The 25251-nt window shown below is 63.3% G+C and overlaps 4 protein-coding genes across 10 annotated transcripts; 2 read left to right on the top strand and 2 right to left on the bottom strand.

Moving 5' to 3' along the window:
• Positions 1–859: 859 nt before the first annotated feature.
• HNRNPUL1 (heterogeneous nuclear ribonucleoprotein U like 1) lies at positions 860–8548 on the top strand. Its single transcript, XM_085215307.1, is given in 16 exon segments — positions 860–1110; positions 2311–2439; positions 2747–3132; positions 3135–3202; positions 3286–3359; positions 3433–3572; positions 3653–3752; positions 3834–3946; positions 4029–4295; positions 4372–4494; positions 5069–5197; positions 5543–5711; positions 6437–6757; positions 7398–7603; positions 7689–7844; positions 8246–8548. Coding segments are annotated over 16 exon segments (2667 nt in total). The 5' UTR covers positions 860–944; the 3' UTR covers positions 8366–8548.
• A 542-nt stretch (positions 8549–9090) lies between these two features.
• Positions 9091–13816, top strand: CCDC97 (coiled-coil domain containing 97). 4 transcript variants are annotated; one of them, XM_085215297.1, is made up of 5 exons: positions 9092–9292; positions 9612–10836; positions 11644–11874; positions 12295–12436; positions 12854–13816. In XM_085215297.1, the coding sequence occupies exons 2-5, from the start codon at positions 9738–9740 to the stop codon at positions 13041–13043; spliced, it is 1662 nt and encodes a 553-aa protein (XP_085071423.1). In that variant the 5' UTR covers positions 9092–9292; positions 9612–9737; the 3' UTR covers positions 13044–13816. The 4 variants fall into 4 exon arrangements, with proteins under 4 accessions (XP_085071426.1, XP_085071423.1, XP_085071425.1 ...); XM_085215299.1 differs by having other exon boundaries at positions 9112–9292; positions 12850–13816; XM_085215298.1 differs by having other exon boundaries at positions 9181–9327.
• On the bottom strand, positions 13806–21257 carry TGFB1 (transforming growth factor beta 1). Of its 2 annotated transcripts, XM_085215295.1 has the most exons (9): positions 21011–21254; positions 19532–19716; positions 18088–18528; positions 16704–16879; positions 15930–16047; positions 15760–15846; positions 15522–15672; positions 14680–14833; positions 13822–14073 (listed from the first exon to the last, which is right to left on the bottom strand). In XM_085215295.1, the coding sequence occupies exons 1-9, from the start codon at positions 21244–21246 to the stop codon at positions 13915–13917; spliced, it is 1707 nt and encodes a 568-aa protein (XP_085071421.1). In that variant the 5' UTR covers positions 21247–21254; the 3' UTR covers positions 13822–13914. The 2 variants fall into 2 exon arrangements, with proteins under 2 accessions (XP_085071422.1, XP_085071421.1); XM_085215296.1 differs by lacking the exons at positions 15522–15672; positions 15760–15846 and having other exon boundaries at positions 13806–14073; positions 21011–21257.
• A 337-nt stretch (positions 21258–21594) lies between these two features.
• Positions 21595–23682, bottom strand: B9D2 (B9 domain containing 2). 3 transcript variants are annotated; one of them, XM_085215303.1, is made up of 4 exons: positions 23619–23682; positions 23071–23161; positions 22877–23002; positions 21595–21960 (listed from the first exon to the last, which is right to left on the bottom strand). In XM_085215303.1, exons 2-4 carry the CDS (start codon positions 23156–23158, stop codon positions 21644–21646), a joined length of 531 nt encoding a protein of 176 aa, XP_085071429.1. In that variant the 5' UTR covers positions 23159–23161; positions 23619–23682; the 3' UTR covers positions 21595–21643. The 3 variants fall into 3 exon arrangements, with proteins under 3 accessions (XP_085071429.1, XP_085071428.1, XP_085071427.1); XM_085215302.1 differs by having other exon boundaries at positions 23593–23676; XM_085215301.1 differs by lacking the exon at positions 23619–23682 and having other exon boundaries at positions 23071–23291.
• Positions 23683–25251: the final 1569 nt, after the last annotated feature.

Here is a 25251-nt window from a genome sequence, read left to right as displayed (position 1 = left end):
CCCCCCAGCCCCATAGAACCCTATGGGTCCGCTGTCGGGACACAGAGGCCAGGCCCCGGCAGGGCTCTGTCCGCCGGGCGCCGTTGTGGGATCGTTTAATTGGATTTGGGGCCGTTTCGGCGGATTTGGGGGCCGTTTCATTGGATTTTGGGGCCGTTTCGGCGGATTTTGGGGCCGCTCCATCGAATTTCGGCGCCGTGGTGATGCCGCCTTCAGCACAGGCCCCGCCCCTCCCTGGGATCGGCCAATGGGAACGCAGCGCTTTTCTCCCGGCAGCCAATAGGAGCGCGGCTCCCGTTGCTAGGCAGCGCGGCGCGGCAACGCGCGCAAACACCGCCGGCGCTCAGCCAATGGGTGCGCAGCGCCCGCGGCTCCGCCAATGGGCGGCGGCAGCTGAGCCCTCGGGTCCGCCCCGCAGGCGATCTGTCAGAGGCGCGCTACTATGGTCCCGCCCACCATGAGGGCTCAGCCAATGGAAAGTGGGCTCTGAACCTCCGTGCTGATAGGCAGAAAGGACAGCCAATAGACACGCGGGAAGGGCGCGGGGCCGCTCTCGCTACTATTGGTCGTCAGGTTGCGAGTGCCCGCCCCTTCCCCGTGTCAGTCCCCAATCGTCATTCCCGCGGGGCGGAAGGAGGAGCCAAACCCCATCTTTCACCAGTGAGCGACCGTCTTACAGCGTCACCCAGTCTCTTGCCCAATGAGCGCTCAGTTTGCAAAGCGGCATCGAGCGGGAGCTCGGCGACCGAGCCAATCCCCGCCCCGAGGGGGGCGCGCTCAGCGGGCGGGCCAATCGAACCGCCCGTTACAGCGCGCGAGGTGAGCGCCAGCCAATGGCGACGCGCGTTGCAGCGCGGCGCGGGCCGGGGAGGGGAGGAGGAGGGCGATGGCGGCCATTTTGAGCCGTCCCCTCAGCGGCCCTCGATGGGCGCCGGGCGGCGGCGATGGACGTGAGGCGGCTGCGGGTGAACGAGCTGAAGGAGGAGCTGGGGCGGCGCGGCTTGGATACCCGAGGGCTGAAGGCCGAATTGGCCGAGCGGCTGCAGGCGGCGCTGGAGGCGGAGGAGGCCCGGCGGGGGCCCGGCGGGGAAGCGGCCTCGGACGGACACTGTAAGGCCCGCAGCGCCCCGGCGGGGGGACAGCGGCGGCGGTTCCGCCTCCCCTCAGGGCCCCGCTCCCCCGAGGCCCCGCTCCCCCGAGGCCCCGCTCCCCCGAGGCCCCGCTCCCCCGAGGCCCCGCTCCCCCGAGGCCCCGCTCCCCCGAGGCCCCGCTCCCCCGAGGCCCCGCTCCCGCGAGGCCCCGCTCCCGCGCTCCCTGTAGAGCCCTGAGCCCCGCCTCCCCGCTCCGCCCGGCCGCGTCCCCCCGTCTCCTCCTCCCTTCCCCCCCTTATTCCCTTTTTCCTTCCTTTTTACCCCATTCCTTCCGTTTCGGTGGGCCCCGTCGGTCCTGGGGGGCTTTGCTCCCCCCTCCTCCCGTTAAGACTCCATTGCATCACCCCCCGCTGCTTGTCGGGGTCTGCTCATGGGGCTCTGGGTTCCCCCAGTGGGGCTCTGTGCTCCCATCCCCTGTCCCCATAGGGCTCTGTGTTCCCCCTCATCCCCAATAGGATTCTATGTGTCCCCCCATAGGGCTCTGTGTGTCTTCTCCATCCTTATAGGGCTGTGTTTTCCCCCATAAGTCTCTGTGTGTTCTCTCCATCCCTGTAGGGCTCCGTGTGTCCCCTCATAGGGCTCTGTGCCCCTACCCTTCACCTCCTATAGGGTTCTGTGTGTTCCCTCCATCTCCATAGGACTCCGTGTGACCCCCAATGGGGCTCTGTGTGTCCCCCCATCCCTATAGGGCTCTGTGTCCCCCCATCCCCACAGAGCTCTGTGCACGTCCCCCAATAGCGCTCTGTCCCACCCCCCCCATTGACAGCTGTAGCTGGGGGGGCTCACACAGACCCCACAGATCCCCCCCCAGTCCCACCCCTATGGGGCTCCACCACCCCTCGCACCCCCAAACCCCAACAACTGAGGATGAATGCTGGGATTTGGCTTTATTTCCCCTCCCCTCCCACCCAATGTTCATTTTTTGGGCCTCTCTTGGTGTTTTTAATTAACCAACCCGCCCCATTCTGACCTCAGGTGCCTGCCGGGGTTGTGGATCACCGGCTGCCGCCCCGGGGCCGCCGAATCTCCTCATCCCACATCACTTCTGCTTTGTCCCTGTTCGGAAAGTCGCAGGGACTCCGTTGCCCTTTTCGTTCCCCCCTCTGTTGGCTAAATCAACTTGGTAACTATTCTTATTTCCCCCTTTTTCCTCCCAAAGATGGCCTCGACACCAACAGCCACCCGGGTGAACCTCAGGGCTACCAGCCCTACGAGCACAGCAAGCAGGACAACGAATCCGGCTACGAGAGGCGGCCCTTGGACCCCGAGCACCCGTCACTGCACCCAGGTAGGGCCGCTCGTCACCTGGCCTGGCAGCCCTCCCCGCTCAGGGGACGGCAGGGGGAAGTTGTTTGCTGTGAGAGCGGTGAGGTGCTGGAAAAAGCTGCCCAGAAAGGCTGGGGATCCCCGTCCATCCCTGGAGATGTTGAAGGCCGGGTTGGATGGAGCCCTGGGCAGCCTGGTGTATTAAATGCGGAGGTCGGTGGCCCTGCCTGTGGGTTGGGGTTGGAGCTTGGTGATCCTTGAGGCCCCTTCCAACCCTGTGATTCTGTGCCTTTCGGCTGACGGTTCTGCTCCCTCTTTGTCACCCGCAGAGATGAAGCCAGATCCCAAACCCGAAGACCCCGCTCCCGCCTACACCGTGCCGCCCCCCAACTACAACACCCCCCCTCCAGCTTACAACCTTCCCCCCCCGCCCACCTACGCCGCTCCTCCCGCCGCTTACGGCCCCCGCCCTCAGCCTACAGCGCCCCGACCCCCGGCTACAGCGCCCCGACCCCCGGCTACAGCGCCCCGACCCCCGGCTACAGCGCGCCGCCCCCCGCCTACAGCACCCCCGCCTACAACGCTCCGCCTCCCACCACCTACAACACCCCCACCTACAGCGCTCCCCCCCCTCCCTCTTACAACGCCCCCGTCCCACCCTACAACGCTCTGCCCGGCACTTACAACGCGCCCGACCCCTCGCAGCCCCGACCTCAACAGCCCCGCAAGCGGCCCTACGAGGAGCAGCGGGGCCGGGGGTACTACGAGCACCGCGAGGACAAGAGGTGAGCGCTGCCTTGGTGACATTCCCCCCCCCGCCCCGGTTCCGTATCGCCACGCTGAGCCCCCTCCCCACCCCTCACCGCAGGGGTCGGTCGCCGCAGCCGCCCGCCGAGGATGAGGAGGAGGATTTCGATGAGACTTTAGTGGCCGTCGACACCTGTGAGTGCCTCTGCGGGTGTGGGGATGCACCGTGGGGCCGCCTGCGGTTCGACTGCCGTCTTCTCTCCTACAGACAACTGTGACCTGCACTTCAAGGTGGCCCGGGACCGTTACAGCGGGTATCCCCTCACCATCGAGGGCTTTGCCTACCTGTGGTCCGGCGCCCGCGCCACCTACGGCGCCCGGCAGGGCCGCGTGTGCTACGAGATGAAGGTGAGCGGCGCCGCGTCGCGCTCAGACCGCCTCGAATGGCAGCCACAACATTCCCTTCGCCTCCGCCTTCCCCCTCGCAGGTCAACGAAGAGATCTCCGTCAAACACCTCCCGGCCTCCGAGCCCGACCCCCACGTGGTGCGGGTGGGATGGTCGCTGGACTCCTGCAGCACCCAGCTGGGTAAGAGCGCGCGTTTTGGGGCAGAAAACCTTTTTTTTTCGTCCCCATTTCGACTCACCCGGCCGCTCTCTGCCCGTTCAGGTGAGGAACCCTTTTCTTACGGCTACGGCGGCACCGGCAAGAAGTCGACCAACTGCAAATTCGAGAACTACGGGGAGACCTTCGCCGAGAATGACGTCATCGCCTGCCTCGTCGTGAGTCCGGCACCTCCTGCGGCTGCAGGCGGGCGTCTCGTGGTTCTGGGCCTTCACCCGGCGCCGTCTCGCCCCGCTGCAGGACTTTGAGTGCGGGGAGGAGGTGGAGATGTCCTTCATGAAGAACGGGAAGTGGCTGGGGGTGGCGTACCGCGTCCGCAAGGACGTGCTGGCCGGCCGGGCGCTCTTCCCTCACGTCCTGGTGAAAAACTGCGCCATCGAGTTCAACTTTGGCCAAAGGGAGGACACCTATTTCTCCGTGCCGCCTGGCTTCACCTTCATCCAACACCTCCCCGTGGCCGAGCGCGTTCGCGGCACCACGGGGCCCAAGAGCAAAGCCGAGTGCGAGGTGCGGCGCGGCCGGGCCGGCGGGGGGACGCGGCGCTGGGGGTCCCGGCCGTGACGGCGTCGCCTTCACCCGGCAGATCCTGATGATGGTCGGGCTGCCCGCCGCTGGCAAGACGACGTGGGCCGTCAAACACGCGGCCGCCAACCCCTCCAAGAAGTACAACATCCTGGGGACGAACGCCATCATGGACAAGATGAGGGTAAGGGGTGGGACGCGGGGTCGAGGGGTTCTTCTGACCTCGGTGGGTGGGAGAGCTCTGAGGTGGTCGAGTCTGAGTGGGGATGGGTTGGGTTTGGTGACCTCGGAGCTCTTCTCCAACCTGGTTGAGTCGGAAGAACTCTGAGATGGGTGAGTGGGTACGGGTTGAGGGTTGGTTTGGTCGTCTTGGAGTTGTTCTCCAGCCTCGCTGAGCTGAAAGATTTCCAGGGTGGATGACTGTGAGGGGAACGGGTTGATGGTTGGACTCGGTGATTTCAGAGCTTGTTATCCAGCCTTGTTGAGTTGGAAGACCTTGAAATCAGTGAGTGTGATGAGCGGGGATGGGTTGATGGTTGGGTTTGGTGACCTCGGAGCTCTTCTCCAATCTTGTTGACCTCCAAGGTGGATGAATGAGTGGGGATGAGTCGATGGTCGGACTCGGTGACTTCAGAGCTCCTTTCCAACCTCGCTGAGTTGGAAGACCTCTGAGATGGATGAGTGGGACGTGTTGGTGGTTGGGTTTGGTGACCCGGGAGCTCTTTTCCACCCCCAACAACCCCGTGTTTGGCCGGAAGGTGATGGGGCTCCGCCGTCAGCGCAACTACGCGGGCCGCTGGGACGTGCTGATCCAGCAGGCGACGCAGTGCCTCAACCGCCTGATCCAGATCGCCGCCCGCAAGAAGCGCAACTACATCCTGGACCAGGTGAGGGGGGGGCCGGGGGGGGCCGGTCCTCAGAGGGCACAGCTGAGGAGGTGGGGAGCGTGTGGGGCGATGCCCCGCAGCCCCCTGACCCCCCCCGCAGCCCCCGTCACCCCACAGCCCCACTACAACCCCTCAGTGCCCCGCAGCCCCCCCATAACCTCCCTGTAGCCCCCCAACATCCTGCAGTCCTCCGTGGCCCCCTGCATCCCACAGCCCCCCAACACCCTGCAGCAGCCCCCCAAGACCCCCAGCCCCCAACACCCTGTAACCCCCCAGTGCCCTGCGGCCCCCTGCAGCCCTCCCCCCAACACCCCGCAGCCCCCCGACCCTCCCCCCCCGTTGCAGACCAACGTTTACGGCTCAGCCCAGCGGAGGAAAATGCGTCCCTTTGAGGGCTTCCAGCGCAAGGCCGTCGTCATCTGCCCCACGGACGAGGACCTGCGGGAGCGCACGGTCAGACGGACGGACGAGGAGGGGAAGGACGTCCCCGACCACGCCGTGCTGGAGATGAAAGGTGGGGGGGGGGGGAGGGGGGGGCGGCTCATACAGGGTGGTGAGACCCCCAAAGAGCTCCTCATCCCCGCTCCGCTCTGCCTTCTGGGTGGAAAAACGGCAGCGAGAGCCCCCAGCTGCCACCTGTAGCCATGTGGCGTTCTTTTCTGGGGGTGGGCGTTGAGACCCCCAAACTGCCCTCTGCGCTTCCATTTGTAGGGGCAAAACCCTGCCGTGTGCCCCCCCCCCCCAATCCCCCCAGCTGGGATTTTGTGGGGAGAGCCCCAAACTGCTCTTTTTTGCCCTCTTTGCTTCATTCTTTTGAGTGAGGGATCGCAGTGAGAACCTCGAAGCGCCGTTTGTGTTTCTGGGAGAAAATCACAGCGAGAGCCCCGCGGTGCTGCTTATCTCCCCTGCACTTTAATGTGGGCAATCAGAAGCAGAGCCCCAAGCTGCCTTTTATTCTCAGTTTAATTCTGGGGGGGGGGGCATCAATGTGAGACCCCAAAGCGCCACCAAACCCCTCTGCTTTATTTGGGGGGGGGGGAAGCACACGACGGAAGCCCCAAACCGCTGCTTCTCCCCTCTCTGCTTCACTTCAGGAATCCAAATTCACAGCAAGCCCCCCAAGCCCCCCTTATCCCCACTCTGCTTTAATTTTGGGGGGGGCTCCCCAAAAAAACTCGATTTTTTTTTTTTTTTTGTCACTTTTTCACCCGTTTTCTCACTGCGCCCCTTCCCCCCCAGCCAACTTCACACTGCCGGAGCCGGGCGATTTCCTGGACTCGGTGCTGTTCGTGGAGCTGCAGCGGGACGAAGCTGCCGAATTGGTTCGGCAGTACAACGAGGAGGGTCGCAAGGCGGGACCCCCCCCCGAGAAACGCTTTGATGGACGCCCCTCCCCCTTCCGGGGCCGCGGCGGCTTCCAACGCTTCGACGGTCGAGGAGCTGCCGCCGTTCCCCCCCCTCCCCAAAGTGGGGGCAACCGGGGGGGCTTCCAGAGCCGCGGGGGCGGCGCCGGTGGCGGCTTCCGTGGTGGAGGAGGGGGCGGCGGAGGTGGAGGTGGAGGTGAGGACCCCAAAAATCCTTCCTGTGGGTGCTGGGGGAGGGGGCGGGGGGGGGTGTTGCCTCCTTCTCTTTGGAGCTCGGTGTTCCACTCTCCCCATCCCAAAATTGCAGCTGCTTGCTTAGGGGCTTGAGGACCCCCCCCTAAAGCCCTCCTGCTTGTCCCTGTGGGCTTTTGGGGGGGATCCCTGCGGAGCTTGGGGTTCACTTCCTGGTGGTTCTGGACCCCCCCCCCCCGAAGCCCTGCTTCCTGCTCAGGGGTCCAAGGATTCCCCTTTGCCCCCCCCCGTCAAACCACTTCTGTGTATCTCGGGGGGGGGGGGGTTGCGGTCTGGGGGGCTTCGCGTTGTCCCATCACCCCCCCCAGGAGTTTGGGGTTCAGCTCCTGCTGGCTCTGGACCCCCCTCAACGGTCCTGCTGTCCCCTCAGGGTTTTTCCCCCCCCCCCCCCATCCCTCCTGTGTATTCCAACGGGGTGGGGGGGGGGCGGGAGGAGAGCATCGAGTTTGGGGGGGCTTCTCTGATCCTCAGCATCCCACCCCCCCCCCCCAGCCCCCTCTGAACATCCCACGGGGCTGCCACGCCCCCCCCCCGAGGGGACACGGGGCTGCCACCCGACCCCCCCCCCCCTCCCCGTTTTTCAGCCTTCAATCGCAGCAGTTTCACCCCCAACCGCTGGGGCTCCTCCACCTCCACCTCCAACAATCGCGACAGTCGCGGTGCCTACAGCCGCCCCGCCCCCCCCCCGAGCGGATTCAGCCCCTCGCGACCCCCCGGCCCCTACAAAGCGGCCGGGGCGACCCCCCCGGCCAGCAGCAGCGCCCCCAGCAGCTACAACCAAGGACAGCAGGTACCCCCCCCTTCCCCCTCCCCCCCACGCGTTGCGCACAGCCGCGCTCTGACTCCTTATCGCCGCCCCCCCCCCCCCCCCGCAGCCCAACTACAGTCAGCCCTACGGACAGGGGGGGTACAACCAAGGCTACCCCCCCGCCTACGGTTACAGCGGCTACGGCAGCTACAGCCAAAGCTACCCGCAGCCCCCCCCACCCGCGGGGCAGAGCTACGGGCAGAGCTACAGCCAATACCCGCAGGTAGGCGGCGCTGCTGGGGTGAAAGGAGCCGGATTGGGGCTGGGGGGGCTGGGGGGCTGGGGGTGGAGCCCCCCCCACATTGCTCGCTTCCTCTCTTTCCCTCTTGTTTTTTTTTTTTTGCTTTTGTTTGCCCTTTCGCTCCACCTTTTTGGTTTGTTTTTCCCCCAATTTTCCCCCTTTTTTTTTTCCCCTCTCCTTTTTCCTCATTTTTCTCCTCTCCGCTTTCTCCTTTTCCCCTTCCCCCCCTTTCTTCCCCCCTCCCCCTTTTTCTCCTTCCCCTTTTTTCTCTCCTCTTTCTTCACTTTTTACTTTTTCCCTTTTTTCCTTCTTTCATTTTTGCTCTTTTTTCCTTCATTTACATTTTCCTTTTTCTCCCCCCCCCTTTTTTCTCCCCCCAGCAGTACACACAGCAGTGGGGCCCATACTACCAGCAGCCCCCCCCGTGGCCCCCCTACTACGGCAGCTACGACTACAGCAGTTACACGGGCAGCTCTCAGGGGGGCTCCAGCAGTGCGCAGTGACCCCCCCACCCCTCCCCACCCCCATTTTGGGGCCAATTCCGCCCTTTTTGGTGTTCCTGGCGGCGTTGCGGCCCCCCCTCCGTGTCAGCACTGCATTTCTGTCGTTCCCTTTTATTTTCTGTCTGTTTTAAAAGGAAAAGGTGGAAAAAAAGAAAAAAAAAAAAAAAAAAGAATATTTTTAACCTCAAAGGGACTGAAATGGTAAAGAGGAAAAAAAAAAAAAAAAAAGAAAAAAAGGAAGAAAAAAAAACCAGAAAAGCAACAACAATCTCCCCGTTTTTGCAGCATTTTCCCTCATTTTGGACTCTTTGTCCTCATTTCAACCCCCACCATCCTGGGGGCCCTGGGGGGGGCGCGGCCCTCAGCCCCCAGCCGTGTCTGTGTGTCCCCACTGGCCGTCTGTCCTCACTGCCCCCTCCAGCGATTTTTGCTTTGTTTTCCCATTTTCCCCCCCCCTTTTTTTTTTTTTTGTAGCTCTTTCTGTACCTTTTTATCGTCTGCCCCCCCCCCCCCCCGTTTGGATGGGGGAGGAAGGAGGATAAAAAAAACTACAAAAAATACAAAAACAATAAAAAGGAGGAAAAAAAAAAAAAAAAAAAACCAAAGCGCTGCCCCCCCTCCCCTTTTGGGGCAACTGTGCCTTTTTGGTTTTTAAGGTAAATATGTTTTTTTATTTTTTTTGTTTTTTTTTTATGAAAAGGGGATGGTGGATTTTAGCACTGACCTTTAACCTTTGACCCCAACGCGGGGTCACAGGAAAGGTTTGGGGGGAGGGGGGAACCAAAGTGATCCGGAACCCACGTGGTCCTTCAGTGGGGCGCACCGGGCGTCAAACGGCGCCTTGACCAGCGCGCGCCGGAAGTTGGGGAGAGGCGGGCTCAGTCGTGCCGGAAGTGACGCACTCCGAGATGGCGGCGGCAGGAGCGGGTGAGGAGCAGCGCGGCGATGTGGCGCTCAAACGGGTCCGGGCGGCTGCGCGCTGAGCCGGGGGGAGTTTGGGGGCTCTGGGAGGAGGAAGGGGGGGTGGGGGTTCCCTCAATGTTCCTCCCGGGGTCTGCGGAGGCCCCGGGGTCCCGCAGCGCTTTGCGTTCCCCCGTTTTCGGGCTCCGCCGTGTCGCTTCGCGCCCCAACCCCCCCCCTCCGCGGGCCCACGTTGAGTTCCGGGGGGTCGTAGGACCAGTTTGGGGGTCTTGGAGCGCTCCGAGGTCGGCCCGCGGGCTCCCGTGACGCTCTGCTCCGCCTCCAGGAACTGCGGCGGCCGCGGCGTGACCCCAAACCGGGAATGGAGACCCCGGAGTGGGGCAGCAGCGCGCTGTAGGGCCTCAGAACGACCAAAGGGGACCCCAGAGCCTCAAACCGGGACCCCGAAGTGATGAAGGAGGACGCGGAGGAGACGGAGAGCCCCACGGCGTCGAAGTGGGTCCCCATAACTTCAAACGGGGATCCCAGTTGGGTCCCCATATCCTCAAACTGGGATCCCGCAGCATCGAAGTGGGTCCCCATATCCTCAAACCGGGACACTGTGGTGACAAAGGAGGATCCCCCCTCCTCAAATGAAGCCCCTGCGGCAGAGTGGGGCCCCAAAATGCCCCCTGAGGGGCGCCCCGTGGAAGAATGGGACCCCAGAGCATCTCCCACTGTGGACCCCACAGCAGAACCTGACCCCGAAACGTCCAAATGGATCCCAGTGTCCTCAAACGGGGACTGCAAAGCGATGAGGAGGGACCCAAAGCCCTCCAGCGGAGACCCCACGGCAGAACCTGACCCCAAAGCGTCCAACTGTGCCCCTACGTCTTCAAGTTGGGCCCCCAGAGCGGTGCTGTGGAACCCCACATCCACAAACGAAGACCCCACAGCAGAACTGAACCCTGAGCAGCACCACAGGGCAGAGTGGGACCCCGCAGCCCCTATGGAAGAAGACCAGGACCCCAGGAGCCACAGGGTTCACCCCACAACAGAACCTGACCCTGAGCAGCACCGCGTGGCAGGGTGGGACCCCTCGCCCCCTATGGAAGAAAACCAGGACCCCACGACCCACCAAATCCGCCTCACGACAGAACCGGTCCCCACACCTTACAGGGACCCCCTCGACGCCGAGGAGGACCCCCCCCTCCCCATGGCTGCGGTGGAATCCATGTTGGCCGCGGTGGCCGCCAGCCCCGTCCGCGTCCGCAGCCAACAGCAGGGAGACCCCGAGCTGACGGCAGCCGAGCGGCACCGCGAGCTGCGGGCGCTTTTCCTCCGCAAACCCCTCGTCTTCCTCGAGCGCTTCCACGGAGCCCTGAGGCCTGAACACCTGCCCTGCTTCGCCCACCTCCCCCCCTGCTACGAGGTCGCTTTTTACTGCCGCCAGGTGCGGGGTCGAAGGCGGCAGAGCCCCGAAAACGGGGCAACCCGTTGGCCTCGAAGGCCCGGAGCCCGAACACGACTGAGGAACCGACGCTACGCGGCCCTGCGGCAGCTCATCGCAGGTGTGGGGTCTCCGAGGTCCTTGTAGGGTCCTTGAGGGTGGCTGGGCTCCTCGTGGGGTCTTGGAGATTCTTGAGAGGGCTGTGAGGGCTTTGAAGCCTTATGGGGTCTTTGAGGTCCAAATGGGATCCTGATGGGGTTCTTACAGGATCCTTATGGGGTCTTTATGGGATTTTTGAGGGTCTTATGGGATCTCTATGGGGTCCTTGAGGTCTAAATGGAATTCCTATGGAGTTCTTGAGGTCCTTGTGGGATCATTTTGGAGTCCTTGAGCTCCTTAAGGGGCCTCGGAGGGCTTTGTGGGGTCCCCGAGGTGCTGGGATTCTCCCCATGGTCACTCTGTGTCCCTCAGGTCCCCTGGGATCCCCCCTCAAATCCCCTTTGGGATCCCTCCAGGTTTTCTGCTGCTTATGGGGTTCCCCCTTCGGCTCCCGTTGGCCTCTGGGATCCCCCAAATTCCCTCCCATCCCCCATGACCCCCCCCAGTTCTCTGTGGGCTTTGGTTTCGTCTCCATTCCCCTTTGGATTTTGGGGTCTGTCCCCATTCCCCTCTCCCTTTGCCCCCTCCCCATTCTCCCTTTGGGTTTTGGGGTCTCCATTTCGCATTGGGGTCGTCCCCCCCCCCATTCCCTATTCGGATTCCTCCCCTCCCCATACGCCCTATATTTTTAACATCCCCTCTCATTTCCCTTTGGGTTTTCCCCCTCCCCCAAACACCCATTCCCTTTATTCTCCCCACCCCCACTATTTAGGACCCCTCCCCTATTTTGCACCCCCACCCCCAAACTTTCGGTGCCCCCCCATTGCAGGAGGCGAATACTTCAGCGAGGAGGAGATGAGAGCGCGGGAGCCACTGCTGTACGAGCATTACATCGGGCAGTACCGTGATGCCCAGACCCCCCTCGGGACCCCCACATGTCCCCCCCCCACCGGGACCCCCTCCGGGACCACGTGGGCTGCGGCGCTGCTGCGGTCGGTGGAGGAGGCGGCGGTGCAGCAGAGGCTGCAGAGACAGAGGCTGAGGGAGGGGGACAGCGGAGGTGAGGGGGGGTGGGGGAGGTAACGGGGATGTGGAGGGGATAGGGGACATCGGGGGGCAGTGAGGGGGTGGGGGCTACGTGGGGGACAGGGGGGATGGGGGGGATGGAGGACTGCAGGGGGTGGGGGCTACATGGGGGACGAGGGGGGATGGGGGGGGGAATTGGGGGCATGGAGCAGTGAGGGCATTGGGGGTGTGGGGACATTGGGGACATGGAGGGGATTGGGATAGGGGACATCGTTGGGGACATTGGGGGCGGGGAGGGGACCGGGGGGGCATTCGGGATGGGGGGGCATTGGGGATGGGGGGGGACTGGGATAGGGGACATCATTGGGGACAACGTGGGGGGCAACGGGGACACGGAAGGGATTGGGGGTAATGGGGGCAGCGGGGGGTGACAAAGCCCCCCCCACCCCCCCAGAAGAGGATGAAGATGAAGATGAAGATGAGGCCGAAGGGCCCCACATTCCTGATGCGGGGGAGCGGGAGGTGCTGAGAGAGGAATTCCGGAGCCGGATGTACCAGAGGTTCCTGGATGGGGAGGACGGGGACTTCGACTACAGGTGGGGGCAACGGGGTGTGGGGGGGCAGGGGGGACACGATAGGGATATGGGGACGTTGGGGTCATGGGGGGCACTGTGGGAATATGGGGACAGTGGGGTGATGGGGATATGGGTCACAGTGGGGCCATAGGGGTAACTGGAGACATAGGGAGTATGGGGATGTTGTGGGGACACCGTGGGGACTTGGGGGACATTGGGGCCATTATAGGGGCGTGGGGGTCATGGGGACATTGGGGCTGTGGGGTCATGGGGGCTCTGGGGGCATTATGGGGATAGGGAGATGTTATGGGGCCATGATGGGGACTTTGGGGCCATTGAAAATACGGGAACGTTGGGGCTGCGGGGTCATGAGGGATATGGGGCCATCGGGGATATGGGGTGAGGGGGGGCACAGTGTGACGCCCCCCCCTCAGTCAGGTGGATGAGAACCCCGACATGGACAACCTGGACATCGAGTCCCGCGACGCCGAGGAGCGTTACTTCGATGAGGAGGAGCCCTCAGCTGCCCCCCAGCTGGAGTAGGGACCCCCCCCCCAAAATGGGACACCTACGTGGAGACACCCCCCCCCCCTCCCCCCCAACACACCACAACCATGGGAAGCTGTGATATGGCTCATTCCCCCCCCGCCGGCTGGAGGAGGACTCCCCCCCCCCCCCCCATAAGATTTTTCCCACTCCATCACCGAGGGGGAGCCCTGACTCAATTCCCCCCCCCAATCCCCACCTTATGGGGGGCCGCCCCACGCACATGAGCACTTTTGTGCCCCCCCCCCACCCCGTGCGCCACTCGTGACTTTCTCCACCCCATAACAGCACTGTTTGCTTTGGAGAGGGGGGGCATCCACACATCCTGACCCCCCCCCACCCCATGAGTGCCTTTGGAGTCACCAACCCCACTGTACCCCTCCTACCACCCCTAAATTCACCCCCCCAGCCCATCCCCCTTCTTGTGTGTGTGTCCCCCCCTCCGTGTTGTGGTGGGGGGGGTGGTTTCCTGTTGTCCCCCCCCGGAAGGATATTTTTATCCCTTCCGCCCCCACTGTGTCTGAGTCTCTGTGGGGGGGGGGGTGTGAAGCAGTGGGGTCCACAGTGGTGTCTATGGAGGGGGGGGTTGTCCCAAGTCTTGATTACTTTGGGGGGGATGAGGGGGGCCATCTTTGCTCCATTTTGGGGTGGGGGAGTCCCAACAGCTGTATCCCTTTGGGGTCTCTTTTCTTGGGGGAGGGGGGGGGGAGGGGCCGGTGAGCGTGGTCCCCTTTTTGTGGGGGGGGGTCTCTTTGCTCTTCCCCTCCCCCCAGTCACGAGGAAAAAAAAAAAAAAAAGAGGAACCAGCCCCAAAATTTTGTCCAAAAAAAGAAAAAAAAAAACCCAAAAAAGGAACCGTCTAAAAATTAAATAAATTTTTTTGCTGGGGAGGGGGGGAGGCGGGGGGGGGAGGGTCCGGTGTTTGGGGGTTGGGGGGGGGTTCCCGAGGGGGGTCAGCTGCACTTGCAGGCCCGGACCACCATGTTGGAGAGCTGCTCCACGTGCGCCTTCCGGCCCACGTAGTAAATGATGGGGAGGGGGTCGAGGGTCTGCGGGACGCAGCACGGGGCAGCCGAAGCCCCCGGGTTGTGTTGGTTGTACAGCGCCAGCACCTGGGGGGGGGACATCAGCATTTTGAGTGTGAGACCCCCCCCCCCCCACCTCCCCAGCACCCGGTATCCCCATGGATGGGAGTCCTTTTTGGGTGGGGGTCCCCCTGTGCCCCTCGCATTGAGATACCGGGGGTCCTGCTGTGCTTCCCCCCCCCCAGTCCCAGTGATCACGGTGGGGTGGGGGTCCCACAGTGCTCCTTCTTGGGTTTTCTTCCCCCCCCTTTGGGTCCAACCCACTGAGATACCGGGGTCCTGCTTTACCCCCAACTTTTTTGGGGTGGCCCAGAACCCCCTCCTTCCCCCCCCCCAGGTGCCCAAGACCCCTCCTCACATATCCGGTACTTCCCCCCACACCTAGATTTTCCCCCTTTCCCATATAAAGCCCCAAAATGTCCCCACTCTCTGTCCCCAAGACCCCTTCCCATATATCCACATTCCCTCCTTCTACATCCAGGACCCCTCCCCACATCCACAACCCTCCCCCTATATCCAGGACCCCCCCCAAAAAATATCCACAACTCCCCCATGCTTTCACATCCACGACCTCCCCCCCTCTCCCCCCCCCTCCAGCCCAGGTCCCTTCCCCACCCCCGCCCCCCCCCCCACCTTGGTGTACTGCGTGTCTGCACTCCAGATGTAGGGGCACGGCCCCATGCAGAAGTTGGCCATATAACCTTTGGGTTCGTGGATCCACTTCCACTGCAGGTCCTTGCGGAAGTCGATGTAGAGCGGCCGCACGCAGCAGTTCTTCTCATCCGTCCTGGGGTTGGGGGGCACGGAGTCGGGGGGGGCGGGGGACTGGGGACCCCCCAGCCCTTCCCTGAGCCCCCCAGGAGCACAAAGGGAGCGCGGGGATGTCGGGTTTCCTGAGGGGACGCTGAGGGTTCTATGGGGATTCTGAGGATCTGGGGGAGGTCCCAGGGGTGTAGGGGTCCCAAGCATCTTGGGGACCCCTCTTTTCCCTATGGGACCCAAATGTCCCCAGGTGCCCAATGGGGACCCAAAGAACCCAATGGGGATCCCAAGAACCCACTGATGATTCCAAAGACCCAATGGGGATCCCAAGAACGCAATGATAACCTCAAGAACCCACTGATGATTCCAAAGACCCAATGGGGACCCAAAGAACCCAATGGTGACCGAACAAAACCAATAGGAATCCCAAGAACGCAATGATGACCTCAAGAACCCAACAGGGATCCCAATCCAAAAGATGCCCCCACCCCAGCAGGGTCCTGCTGTGCCCCCCCCATATTGGGGTGGCCCAGGACCCACATCGCCCCAGCCCCAGTGATCCCTGCAGCTGGGGGTCCCGCAGCGCATGGCCCCTCTTTGGGTCCAACCCATTGAGGTATTGGCATCCTCCTTTGCCCCCAACCTTATTGGGGATGCCCAGGATCCCCCCTCCCCCACGTGCCCACTCTGGGGGTCCCGCCGTGGGCTCCCACCCGAAGCAATACTCGGCATCCAGGTCGCGCCGTCGCCGGGCGCTGTGCAGCTCGTTGGCGCGCTCTGCCGGCAGCGCCATGGCCACGACGTGGGGCACGCGGCGGTACTTCTTGGCAATGCTCTGCATGTCCCCACGCTGCTGCTCGAAGCCTGGCAGGTGGTGGCATAGTTTTTTTTGGGGGGTGGGAGGGGGACAGGACACCAAGAGATCCCCCCCGCATGGGGGGACGGTGGTACCTTCAATGGAGATGCGCATCTCGTCGGCGTGGCCGTGGCCCGACACGCAGGGACAGTGCACGCTCAGCTTGAAGACCCCCATAGGGTCTATGGGGGAGGGGGAGAAGGGGGGATCAGGATTAGGGGACATTTGGGGCTACTTTGGGGGCGCTTTTTTGGGATGCACTCACCGCTGCCGCTGAGCCACTGATGGACGGCGTCGGTGACGTCGAATGAGAGCCACTCGTCCTCCGCCGTCGCGCGCACGGAGCGTCCATGGAGGTACCTCCAGGAAGCATTGCCGTAACCCTGTGGACCCCAGCAGGGGGGGGGGGGAGAGGGTCACAAAAACACCACGGCCCCAAACCCACCACAATGTCCCCAAAGCCACCGCAGCATCCCCAAAGCCACCGCAATGTCCCCAACCTGTGGCATCCCCAACCCACGGCGTCCTCCAACCCTGACCTCCATGTCCCCCCGGTCCCCGTGTCCCCCCCATGTCCCTGATGAGGGAGTTGTGGATATTTTGGGGGAGGTCCTGGATACTGGATATAGGGGGAGGGGTTGTGGATGTGGGGAGAGGTCCTGGATGTAGGAGGGGATGTGGATATATGGGAAGGGGTCTTGAATATATGGGGAGGGGTCTTGGGGACAGAGAGCGGGGACATTTTGGGGCTTCATATGGGAAAGGGGACGTGTCCCCCATAGGACATACTTCCTACGTCCCCAAACCCACCAACCCCACAGCATCCTGCCCCCCGCGTCCCTGCTGTTCCCACGACCCCAATGTCCCCAAACCCACTGTCCCTATGCCCCCAGACCCACAGTCCCCACAGCATCCCTCCTCCCACATCCCCACAGCTCCTCCCATGCCCCCAAACCCCCGTCCCCCCGCCCCGTACCCCCGTAGCATCCTGCCCCCCACGTCCCTACGGTTCTCCTCCCGCCCCCAATCCCTCCCCTACCTGGTACAGCTCCAGCCTCTGCTCGGTCCCGGCGCTCTCCCCGCCCGCCCTCTGTCGCAGCATCCGCAGCTCGGCGCGGTGCAGCAGCGCTTCGCTCCCCACCTCCGCCCGTACGCGGGAGACGTTGAACACGAAGAAAACGCCGTGGCTCTGCGGGCGCCAGCGCTCCATGGGGCCTGGGGGGGGGAGGGGGAGGGGGGCAGCGGGACCACCGCCTTCAGCGTGGGTCGGAGCGATGGTCCCCCCCCGCATCTCCCCCCTCCCCCCCCCGCTCCGTTCGCTCATTACGCAGCAGTGACGGTCTCCCGCCCCCCGCCCCGTTCCATCCATTCACCCCCTAAGGAGCAATGATGGTTTCCCCCCACCCCATTCACTCGCTCCAAGGTGGAGCCATGCCCCCCCCCCATTCATTCACCGCAGAGTGGTCTCCCCCCCCCTTCCCTCCCCAGCCCATTCACTCCCTCTGGAGCACTGAGGGTCCCACCCCATCCCTCCACCCCATTCATTCAGTCCACAGTCAGATGCCCTCCCCCTCCTCCCCATTCATCCCCTCGCTACAGAGCAAACCAACTCCCCCCTTGCCCCCCCCACCCCCCCCCCCAAACTCCCCCTCCGTACTCCTGCGGGTTGATCTCTGCGTGGCCCCGCCCCCCGTTTTGCCCCCCACCCCTCCACCCCCCGCCCACCGCCCAACAAAGCGCCCTCAGAGCAGCGATTACTCAGCGAACCGCAGCCTCCGCCCCCCCTCCCCGCCAACCAGCCCCCCCCCCCCGCAGTGCCACCATGGGATGGGCACCTCCTGCTGCGGGAACGGGGGGGGGCGCACTGCAGGGAGCACCGTGATGGGGCCTGGGGGGGTGTCACCCCAGCAGGGTCCTTTGGGACAACCCCCCCCATTATGAGACATCACCCCACGAACCCCCCCATTTATAGGGCACGGGGGTGTCACCCCACTGTAGCCCCATAGGACCCCTCCCTCCCATTATAGGGCATGGAGCTGTCACCCCATGGGACCCCCCCGTTTATAGGGCATGGGGGTGTCACCCCACTGCAGTCCCATAGGACCCCCTCCTCCCATTATAGGGCACGGAAGTGTCACCCCATAGGACCCCCCCATTTATAGGGCACGGAGGTGTCACCCCACTGCAGCCTCATAGGACCCCCCCTTCCCATTATAGGACACAGAGGTGTCACCCCATGGGACCCCCCCATTTATAGGGCACGGGGATTTCACCCCAGCAGGGTCCTTTGGGATCTCCCCCCCCCATTGCAGACTTCAGAGACATCACCCCATAGGACTCCCCCATTTATAGGGCACGGGGACGTCACCCCATCGCCCCCCATCGCCACAACGGTTCCGCTCCCCCCCCAGCCCCCCACTCACCCTCCCCGGGGGTCTCCATGGGGATCCTCAGCAGCTCTTTGGCCCAATATTCATCGGGTCCATCCGGGGGGGGCCGCGACTGGGCGCGTTGTTTCAGCAGCTCCTGGGTGATGTTATACAGAGCCCAGACGTCGTCTGACAGATCGCTGGGGGGGGGCTCTGAGACGGGGGGCGCGGACAGATGCAGTTTGCTGAGGATTTGACCCCGAACCGCTTCGATGCGTTTCTTTTTGGCCGCTTCCAAGTCCAGGCGGTGGCACGTGGAAAGAGCCCGGGCGGCCCCCAGCAGCAGCAGCAGCAGCAGCAGCGGCGGCGGATCCATGGGGGGGCGGGGGGGGGGGGCGGAGGGACCCCCCCCAAATAATTCCGATGGGGCGCCGGTACCCCTCCCCCCCCGCAAAGGGGCCGGGATCCCCCGTAGGCGAGGCTGCGGGATTCCCCCTTCAAGGCAGAGGGATTCCCCCTTCAGTCCGACGGGGTTCCCCTCTAAATGCGGTGAGGGGCTTCTCCGAGCGGTGTGGGACCCCCCCCCCCCGCACCTAAAGGAACCGAGACCCCCACCCGAAAAGCACAGGGATCCCGCAATCGAGGGCACCAGGTCCCCCCACCACCCCAAGAAGCACTGAGACCCCCACCCAAAAAGGCATAGGGACCCCCTGACCCCAAAAGGCACTGCGTCCCCCCTCCCCCCCCCACCCAAAGACACCGGGATCCTCCTACCCCAAGACCCCCACCCAAGGGCATTGGGACCCCCCCCCTTCCAAATGCAATGGGACCCCCACCCCAAAAAGGCACCGGGACCCCCCCCTCAAGTGCGATGGGACACCCCTAACTGAAACACTGGGACCCAAAAAGGCACCGGGACCCCCCCACCCCCCACAATGTGCTGGGACCCCCCCTCAAATACACACGGAACCCTCCCCACAGAAAGACACTGGGACCCCAAACACACTTGGACCCCCCCCCCGACCAAACACCGGGACCCCCAATTGCACCGGAACCCCCCCAGCCCCCCAAATAACAGCCTGGGACCCCCAATCTCACAGAGACCCCCCCCGCCAATTACACCAGGACCCCCCCCACAACCAAAGGGACACCTAACCGTCCCCCCCCCCCCCCAGTAACTCTCCACGACTCCCAGCTGCACCAGGAGCCCCCCCCCCCAAAAAAAACCCACTCCCCAAATCCACCCGGACACCCACCAACCCTACAACCCCCAGAACTCCCCCAGCACACCACGCCCCCCCCTTCCAACACCCCTGCGACCCCCAATTCACCCCCATCACCCCCCCCAACCCAGCGGGACCCCTCGTCTAATTAACCCCTCCCCCTAATTAACCCCTCCACCCCCGTAATTACCCCCCCCAACTTAGCCCCCACACAATGAACCCCCCCCCCTCCACTTAAAGGGACCCCCCAACTTAAAGGGACCCCCCCACCATACCGGCTGCTGCTGCCCCCCCGGTGCCGTTCGGCCGCCGGTGCCGCTCCGTTCCCCCCCCGGTTCCGCTTCGGACTCTCAGTTTAAGGCATCGGGGCGGCCCCACCCAGGAAACGCCGCGGGGGGGGGACCCGGGGCCACCCCCCCTTCCGCTCCGCGAGGCCCGACCGGGGGCGGCGGGAGGAGCCCTGTGGGGGGGGGGGGGGAAACTGAGTCACGGGGCGCGGACCCCCCCCCAGGAGCCGCCCCCTCCCCACCCCCCGGGGTTGGGACCCTCTCTTGGGGGTGTGGCCCCCCCCCCCCCTTTAAATAATATTCTCCAACGTGAGACTTCCCCCTCTCCCCCAAAAAAACCATCCCCAATGTGAGACCACTCCCCAAAATGCCCCTCAATGTGGGATCCCCCCCAAAAAGTCCTCCAATATGGGACCCCCCCCTAAAAAAAGCATCCCCAATGTGGGACCCCCCCCCAAAAAAAGGCCTCCAATATGGGACCCCCCCCTAAAAAAAGCATCCCCAATGTGAGACCACTCCCCAAAATGCCCCTCAATGTGGGACCCCCCCTCCAAAAAAAAGCATCCCCAATGTGAGACCACCCCCCAAAATGCCCCTCAATATGGGACACCCCCCCCCAAAAATAGGCTTCCCCAATGTGAGACCCCCCCCAGCATGAGATCCCCCCACCCAAAAATTGCTCCCCAAAAGAAAATCCCCCCCCCCCAAATAAATGCTCCCCAGTGTGGGACCCCCCCCTAAATAAAACTTCCCTTCCTGTGGGACCCCCACCCACAATTAATACCCTCCCCCCACCCTCGGTGTGGGACCCCTCCAAAAACATCCCCCCAACGTCCCAGTGGTGACATTCAGGGGGTGGGGGGGGTCCGGATACTGATGGCAATTTGGGGGGGGGTCACATACGTCTCCCAGCCCCCCCCCCCCAATGCTGTCCTGTTCCATGGGGAGGGGGGGGGGTCCCTTGTGTCCCCATCTCCAGAGGTGACCGAAAAGTGCTGGACATCATCAGAACGATTCAAACATGAGTTGGTTTTTTTTTTGGGGGGGGGGGGAGTGGAGGGGGGAGCACCTCCATGGCACAGTGACAATGCTGGGGGGGGGGGGGGGTACGGTGTCATTTATTGTTCCCAGGGGTCGCAGCCAAGGGTGCCCCCCCCCCCCCACTGGCACCCTGTCTTAGGAGTGCGGACCCTCCCCCCCTCCCTTAAATAACAAATCCCATCCCAGGGGTCCACTTATGGGGTGACCAAAGTGGGGGTCCCACATGGGTGACCCCAGGGGTCCCCCCATAGGGGTCCCATCCCAGGGGGTCACAGGGGGCCATTTATGGGGTGACCAAAGTGTCCCCTTCGTGGGGGTGACACTGTGGGGGGGGAGGGTGGTTGTGTGTGTGTGTGGGGGGGGGGGTGGTGACACACGGCCTCAGCCCCACACGTTCTGCCCCCCAGGAGCTGTGGGGTGACTCACAGCGTCCCCACGGCTCCCTGTGTCCCCCTGGGTGGTGGCACCGTGTGCTGGTCCTCAATGCGGTGACAAAGGGGACAGCTCACGGCCCCATAGGATGTGCGGGTCCGGGCCCTATGGGTCCCAGCAGCCAAGTGACAATGACAGTGCCACCGCACGGCCTGTCCTTTGGGGACCCCCCCATGTCCCCCCAACATCCCGATGTCCCTCCTGTCTCCCTCCCACATGCCCCCCCCCATACCCCCTCCACGTCCCCACTGTCTCCTCCTGTCCTCCCCACATCCCTGCCATGTCCCCATGTCCCCCCCATGTCCTCACTGTATCCTCACACCCCCCTACGTGCCCCACACGTCCCCGCTGTGTCCCCACGTCCCCCCCACGTCCTTGCTGTGTCCCCATATGTTCCCACCGTGTCCTCCCCACATCTCCCCCATATCCCCCATGACCTCACATCCCCTCATATACCCCCCTACGTCCCCCACCCCCATAGCCCCGTCTCCTCACATCCCCCCACGTCCCCACTGTGCCCTCATATCCCCCCACGCTCCCCCTCAGGCCCCCCCACGCCCACCCCAAACCCCCCCCCACGTCTCCCCCCTGTCCCCGCTGTGTTCCTACGCCCCGCCATCCCCCCCGCTAGCACTGCACCCCATAGCGCCCAAAGTGCCTCAGCAGCACCCCCAGCTCCACGTGCACGGTGCCGGCTGCTTCGGTGTGCAGACGGAAGCGATCGGCGCCGGTGTAGATGAGGTCGGGGGCTCTGAGTTGGGGACCCCCCCCCAAAAGGCGCTGACGGAGGCGCTGGGTGACGCCGGACCCCCGCGGGCGCCAGGTGACGCAGGACAGAGAGTGGCAGCCGGGGGAGGAGGGGATGTGGCAGAAACCGTAACCCAGCAGCTCCGAACGGCCCAGAGAGTCCTGGTGCCAGACCTGGAGGTGCAGCCTGGGCCAACCTGGGGGGTTGGGGGGGTCTGAGATACTGGGGGGAGGGGGGAGACAGCAGGGCAGGGAGGGGATGTGGGGACAGTGGGAGCGTGGGGACAGTAGGGATGTGGGGACAGTGTGGGGAGGTGGGAATAGGGGGGCAGAGAGGGAGTGTGGGGACAGAGGAGGGATGCGGGGATAGAGGGAGGTGGTGGGAATACGGGGATGAGGTGGAGATGGGCACGTTGGGGACAGAGAGTGAATATGGGGACAGAGGGAGCATACGGGGACAGTAGGGGGTGGTGAGGACTGCAGGGGGATGGTGGGAATATGGGGACACTGGGGATATGGGGATGGGGAGGATATGGGGACAGCGTGGGGAGATAGGAGTAGGGGGACAAAGGAGGAATGTGGGGACTGAGAGGTAATATGGGGATAGAGAGGAGTAGTGGGAATAGGGGAAAGGAGCAGGAGATGGGAACACTGGGGACATCGTGGGGATATGGGGACAGAGGAGGAATACGAGGATGGAAAGGGGACACGGGGACAGTGTGGGGATGGGGGCAGAGGGGGGAGCTGGGGACAGAGAAGGGGTTTGGGGACTGAGAGGGGTGGTGGGAATATGGAGGCAGAGGGGAGATGTGGGAGCAGAAAGAGCATATGGGGACAGAGAGGGAAGTGGGGACGGCGTGGAGAGATGGGGATACGGGGACAGAAAGGGGAAATGGGAACAATGGGGACACTGTGGGGACAGAGAGAGAATATGGGGAGTGAAAGGGGAAGTGGGGATGGTGGGGGGATGTGGGGAATGTGGGGATGGAGAGGAGATACAGGACAGAGGAGTGGGACTATGGGGGGGATGTGGGGGACGTGAGGACAACGTGGGGACACCATGGGGACACCGTAGGGATGTGGGGCTGCCGCGGGGCGGCTGTGGGGACGCACCTTGCAGCCCTTTAGTGGCGAAGTGGATGTCGAGTGGGTGGCACCAATGCGCCATGTCATCCGCCTGGGGGTCGTCCACCTGCGTCTGCCCCTCGCGCAGCCCCCCCAGCAGCTTCCAGGCACCTCCTGGATGGGGGGGGGCATCAGCGTGGGTCACAGCGTGGGTCCGTCCCCCCCCCCCGCCCCCCACTCACCAGCGTGCAGCCCCCACTTGCAGAAGAGGCGGCGCTGGGAGAAGCCGCTAGCACCCAACAGCTGACCGATGAGGTGCACCTCTGCCATGGCCTGGGGGGGGCACGCAAAGGGACGATGGGACCCCCCCCCAAAAAGGAAGAAGGGACACCCCCCCCAGGGACGCCACTGCCCCCACATTATTCCCAATGCTGCCCCCACAGCTCACCCCAGCAGCCCCCATTACCCCCCACGGCACCCCTCTCCCCACTACTGCACGCCCCCCCACTGCACCCAATAACCTCCCCCCAAAACATGTTATCCCCCACTCCCCCTCCCCCCTCCGCACGCACCGCCCCCATAACCCTCCACTCCCCCGCCATTGCCCCCACCAGCCCCGATAGCCCCCCATTATTCCCACTACCCCCATAATACCCCCACTGTCTCTCTCCTCCCCCAATTCCCCCCCCCCCCATGCCTCCATTTTCCTCCCGACCCCCTCTGTGCGCCCCCCCCCACCCCCCCACCCCCGGCGCTTCTCTCACGGCTCCTCGACCCCCCTCCGCCTCACAGCGCACTTCCGGTTCTTGTTGCCGCGGCAACGCCGCCGCTCCTCCCTATTGGCCGAGGTGCAAAAAGTCCCGCCTCGGGAGACCAAGTGCTGACGTCACCTCCCAGGGACGACCGTGGGTGCCGCCATGTTGGGGCTTTGAGAACCTGGACGGCGCCATGTTGGAGCTACAAGCGCCTGGCCGCCGCCATGTTGGGGTGACAACCCCACCCCCACGCCACCGTTTTTGGGAGAGGGAGAGGACGTGTGTCCCCAAGCGTCACCGCCGGGGGTGGAGAGCACCGTGGGGCAGCAGATAAATGGGGAGAGGCAGCAGGAGGGCTGTGAGAGACTTTATTGGGGTGACAGTAAGGGAACATCGGGGACAATCCGGCTGACCCCGGGGTGGGGGGCAGAGCTGGGAGGGCAACAGAGGGCTGTGCGGCCGTCCGGGGCTCGGAGTCACGATTTGGAGCATTTCCCCCGGACGCAGTCGCGATAGAACTGGAAAATGGGGTCGGCCGCACGCTGGGCAGGGCTGCATCTGCAACGGGGAGGGGGCAAATGAACCGTTCTGCCCCAAATTCACGCCAAAACCGCTCGTTTAACCCGTACACACGCACCTCCTCTGCCGAGCAGCCGCCGCGGCTGTGGGGACGAGGGGCTCCGTTCCCCTCCCGTCGCTTTCCCGCCTATTGCCGTGTCCGCGTTCCCTCCGTCGCGCTGCTGCTTTCCTTCCTTAGCTGCTGCTTTTCATCCCAGGATCTGCAACCCTGTGTAGGAAAAGCCACATTTCTGGGGAGAAAAACAGGTATTTCTGGGAGCACAAAATGTGGCTTTTCCTCCCAGAAATACCTGTTTTTTCCCCAAAATGTGTTTTTTTCTCCCACCAATACCTGCTTTTAACCAAAAATCCCCCTTTTTCTCCCACAAATACCTGTTTCTACACGAAAATCCCCCCTTTTCTCCCACAAATACCTGTTTCTACACGAAAATACCCCTTTTTCTCCCACAAATACCAGTTCTCACACGTAAATACCCCTTTTTCTCTCACAAATACTTGTTTTCACACGAAAATACCCCTTTTTCAGCAATCACTCACCCCATTCTAAGGGCTCACCACACACCCCAAAGGAAGCAGTCTCCAGATTCAGATGCTGCTCTTACAGCTACCAGCCCTTCAGTGCAGTTGGGATCCCCCAAAAGAGGAGATCACAGCCCCAAAATAAAAAAAGAAACCACTTACCCCATTCCAAGGGCCAATACTCCCCCACGCTCTGAAGTGAAGGAAGCAGCTTCCAGGTACAAATAGCTACCAGCCCTTAAGTACGGTCAGGATTCCCTGCCAAAAAAGAGAGATAGCAGCTCCACAATGGAGAAAAAAAAGTCACTCACTCCATCACCAACGAACAAGGCATACTCCAAAGGAAGCACTCCCAGGTTCAGATGCTGCCCCTACTCTTCCCAGCCCTTAAATGGGATCAAGGAGGGGTGGAGCCTGGCTCTGCCCCACTCCACAGCCAAACTGCCCCCAGCTGTGCTCGCAGGGCTGCACCTCGCCCCAGGTATTCCATCACTGCTTTAGGTCGGCCCTTAAAGTGCTTATACAGCCATAGAACAAAGGAAATGAACGATGTGAATGTCTGCCAGGAAA

Source organism: Meleagris gallopavo, unplaced genomic scaffold, assembly GCF_905368555.1.
Source record: "Meleagris gallopavo unplaced genomic scaffold, MGAL_WU_HG_1.1 scaffold_14, whole genome shotgun sequence".
Classification (NCBI taxonomy): Eukaryota; Metazoa; Chordata; class Aves; order Galliformes; family Phasianidae; genus Meleagris; species Meleagris gallopavo.
Note: the sequence above shows the minus strand (reverse complement) of the source record. Positions and strands in the feature narration are given on the sequence as shown.

Excerpts from the sequence above, each read along its gene's own strand:
- CCDC97 (XM_085215297.1), top strand. The coding sequence starts at position 9,738 with ATGAAGGAGGACGCGGAGGAGACGGAGAGCCCCACGGCGTCGAAGTGG. Across the intron at positions 10,837-11,643 it reads CCTGCGGCAGCTCATCGCAG|GAGGCGAATACTTCAGCGAG; the intron begins GTGTGGGGTCTC and ends CCCCCATTGCAG. Across the intron at positions 12,437-12,853 it reads GACGGGGACTTCGACTACAG|GTGGATGAGAACCCCGACAT; the intron begins GTGGGGGCAACG and ends CCCCTCAGTCAG.
- TGFB1 (XM_085215295.1), bottom strand. The coding sequence starts at position 21,246 with ATGGGGGGGGGCATGTGGGAGGGAGACAGGAGGGACATCGGGATGTTG. Across the intron at positions 19,717-21,010 it reads CAGGGAGCCGTGGGGACGCT|GGCTCCTCCCGCCGCCCCCG; the intron begins GTGAGTCACCCC and ends CCCCCCCCACAG. Across the intron at positions 15,847-15,929 it reads TCAGTGGCTCAGCGGCAGCG|ACCCTATGGGGGTCTTCAAG; the intron begins GTGAGTGCATCC and ends CCTCCCCCATAG.
- B9D2 (XM_085215301.1), bottom strand. The coding sequence starts at position 23,248 with ATGTGGGGGCAGTGGCGTCCCTGGGGGGGGTGTCCCTTCTTCCTTTTT. Across the intron at positions 23,003-23,070 it reads CAAGTGGGGGCTGCACGCTG|GAGGTGCCTGGAAGCTGCTG; the intron begins GTGAGTGGGGGG and ends CCCCCCATCCAG. Across the intron at positions 21,961-22,876 it reads CGCCACTAAAGGGCTGCAAG|GTTGGCCCAGGCTGCACCTC; the intron begins GTGCGTCCCCAC and ends CCAACCCCCCAG.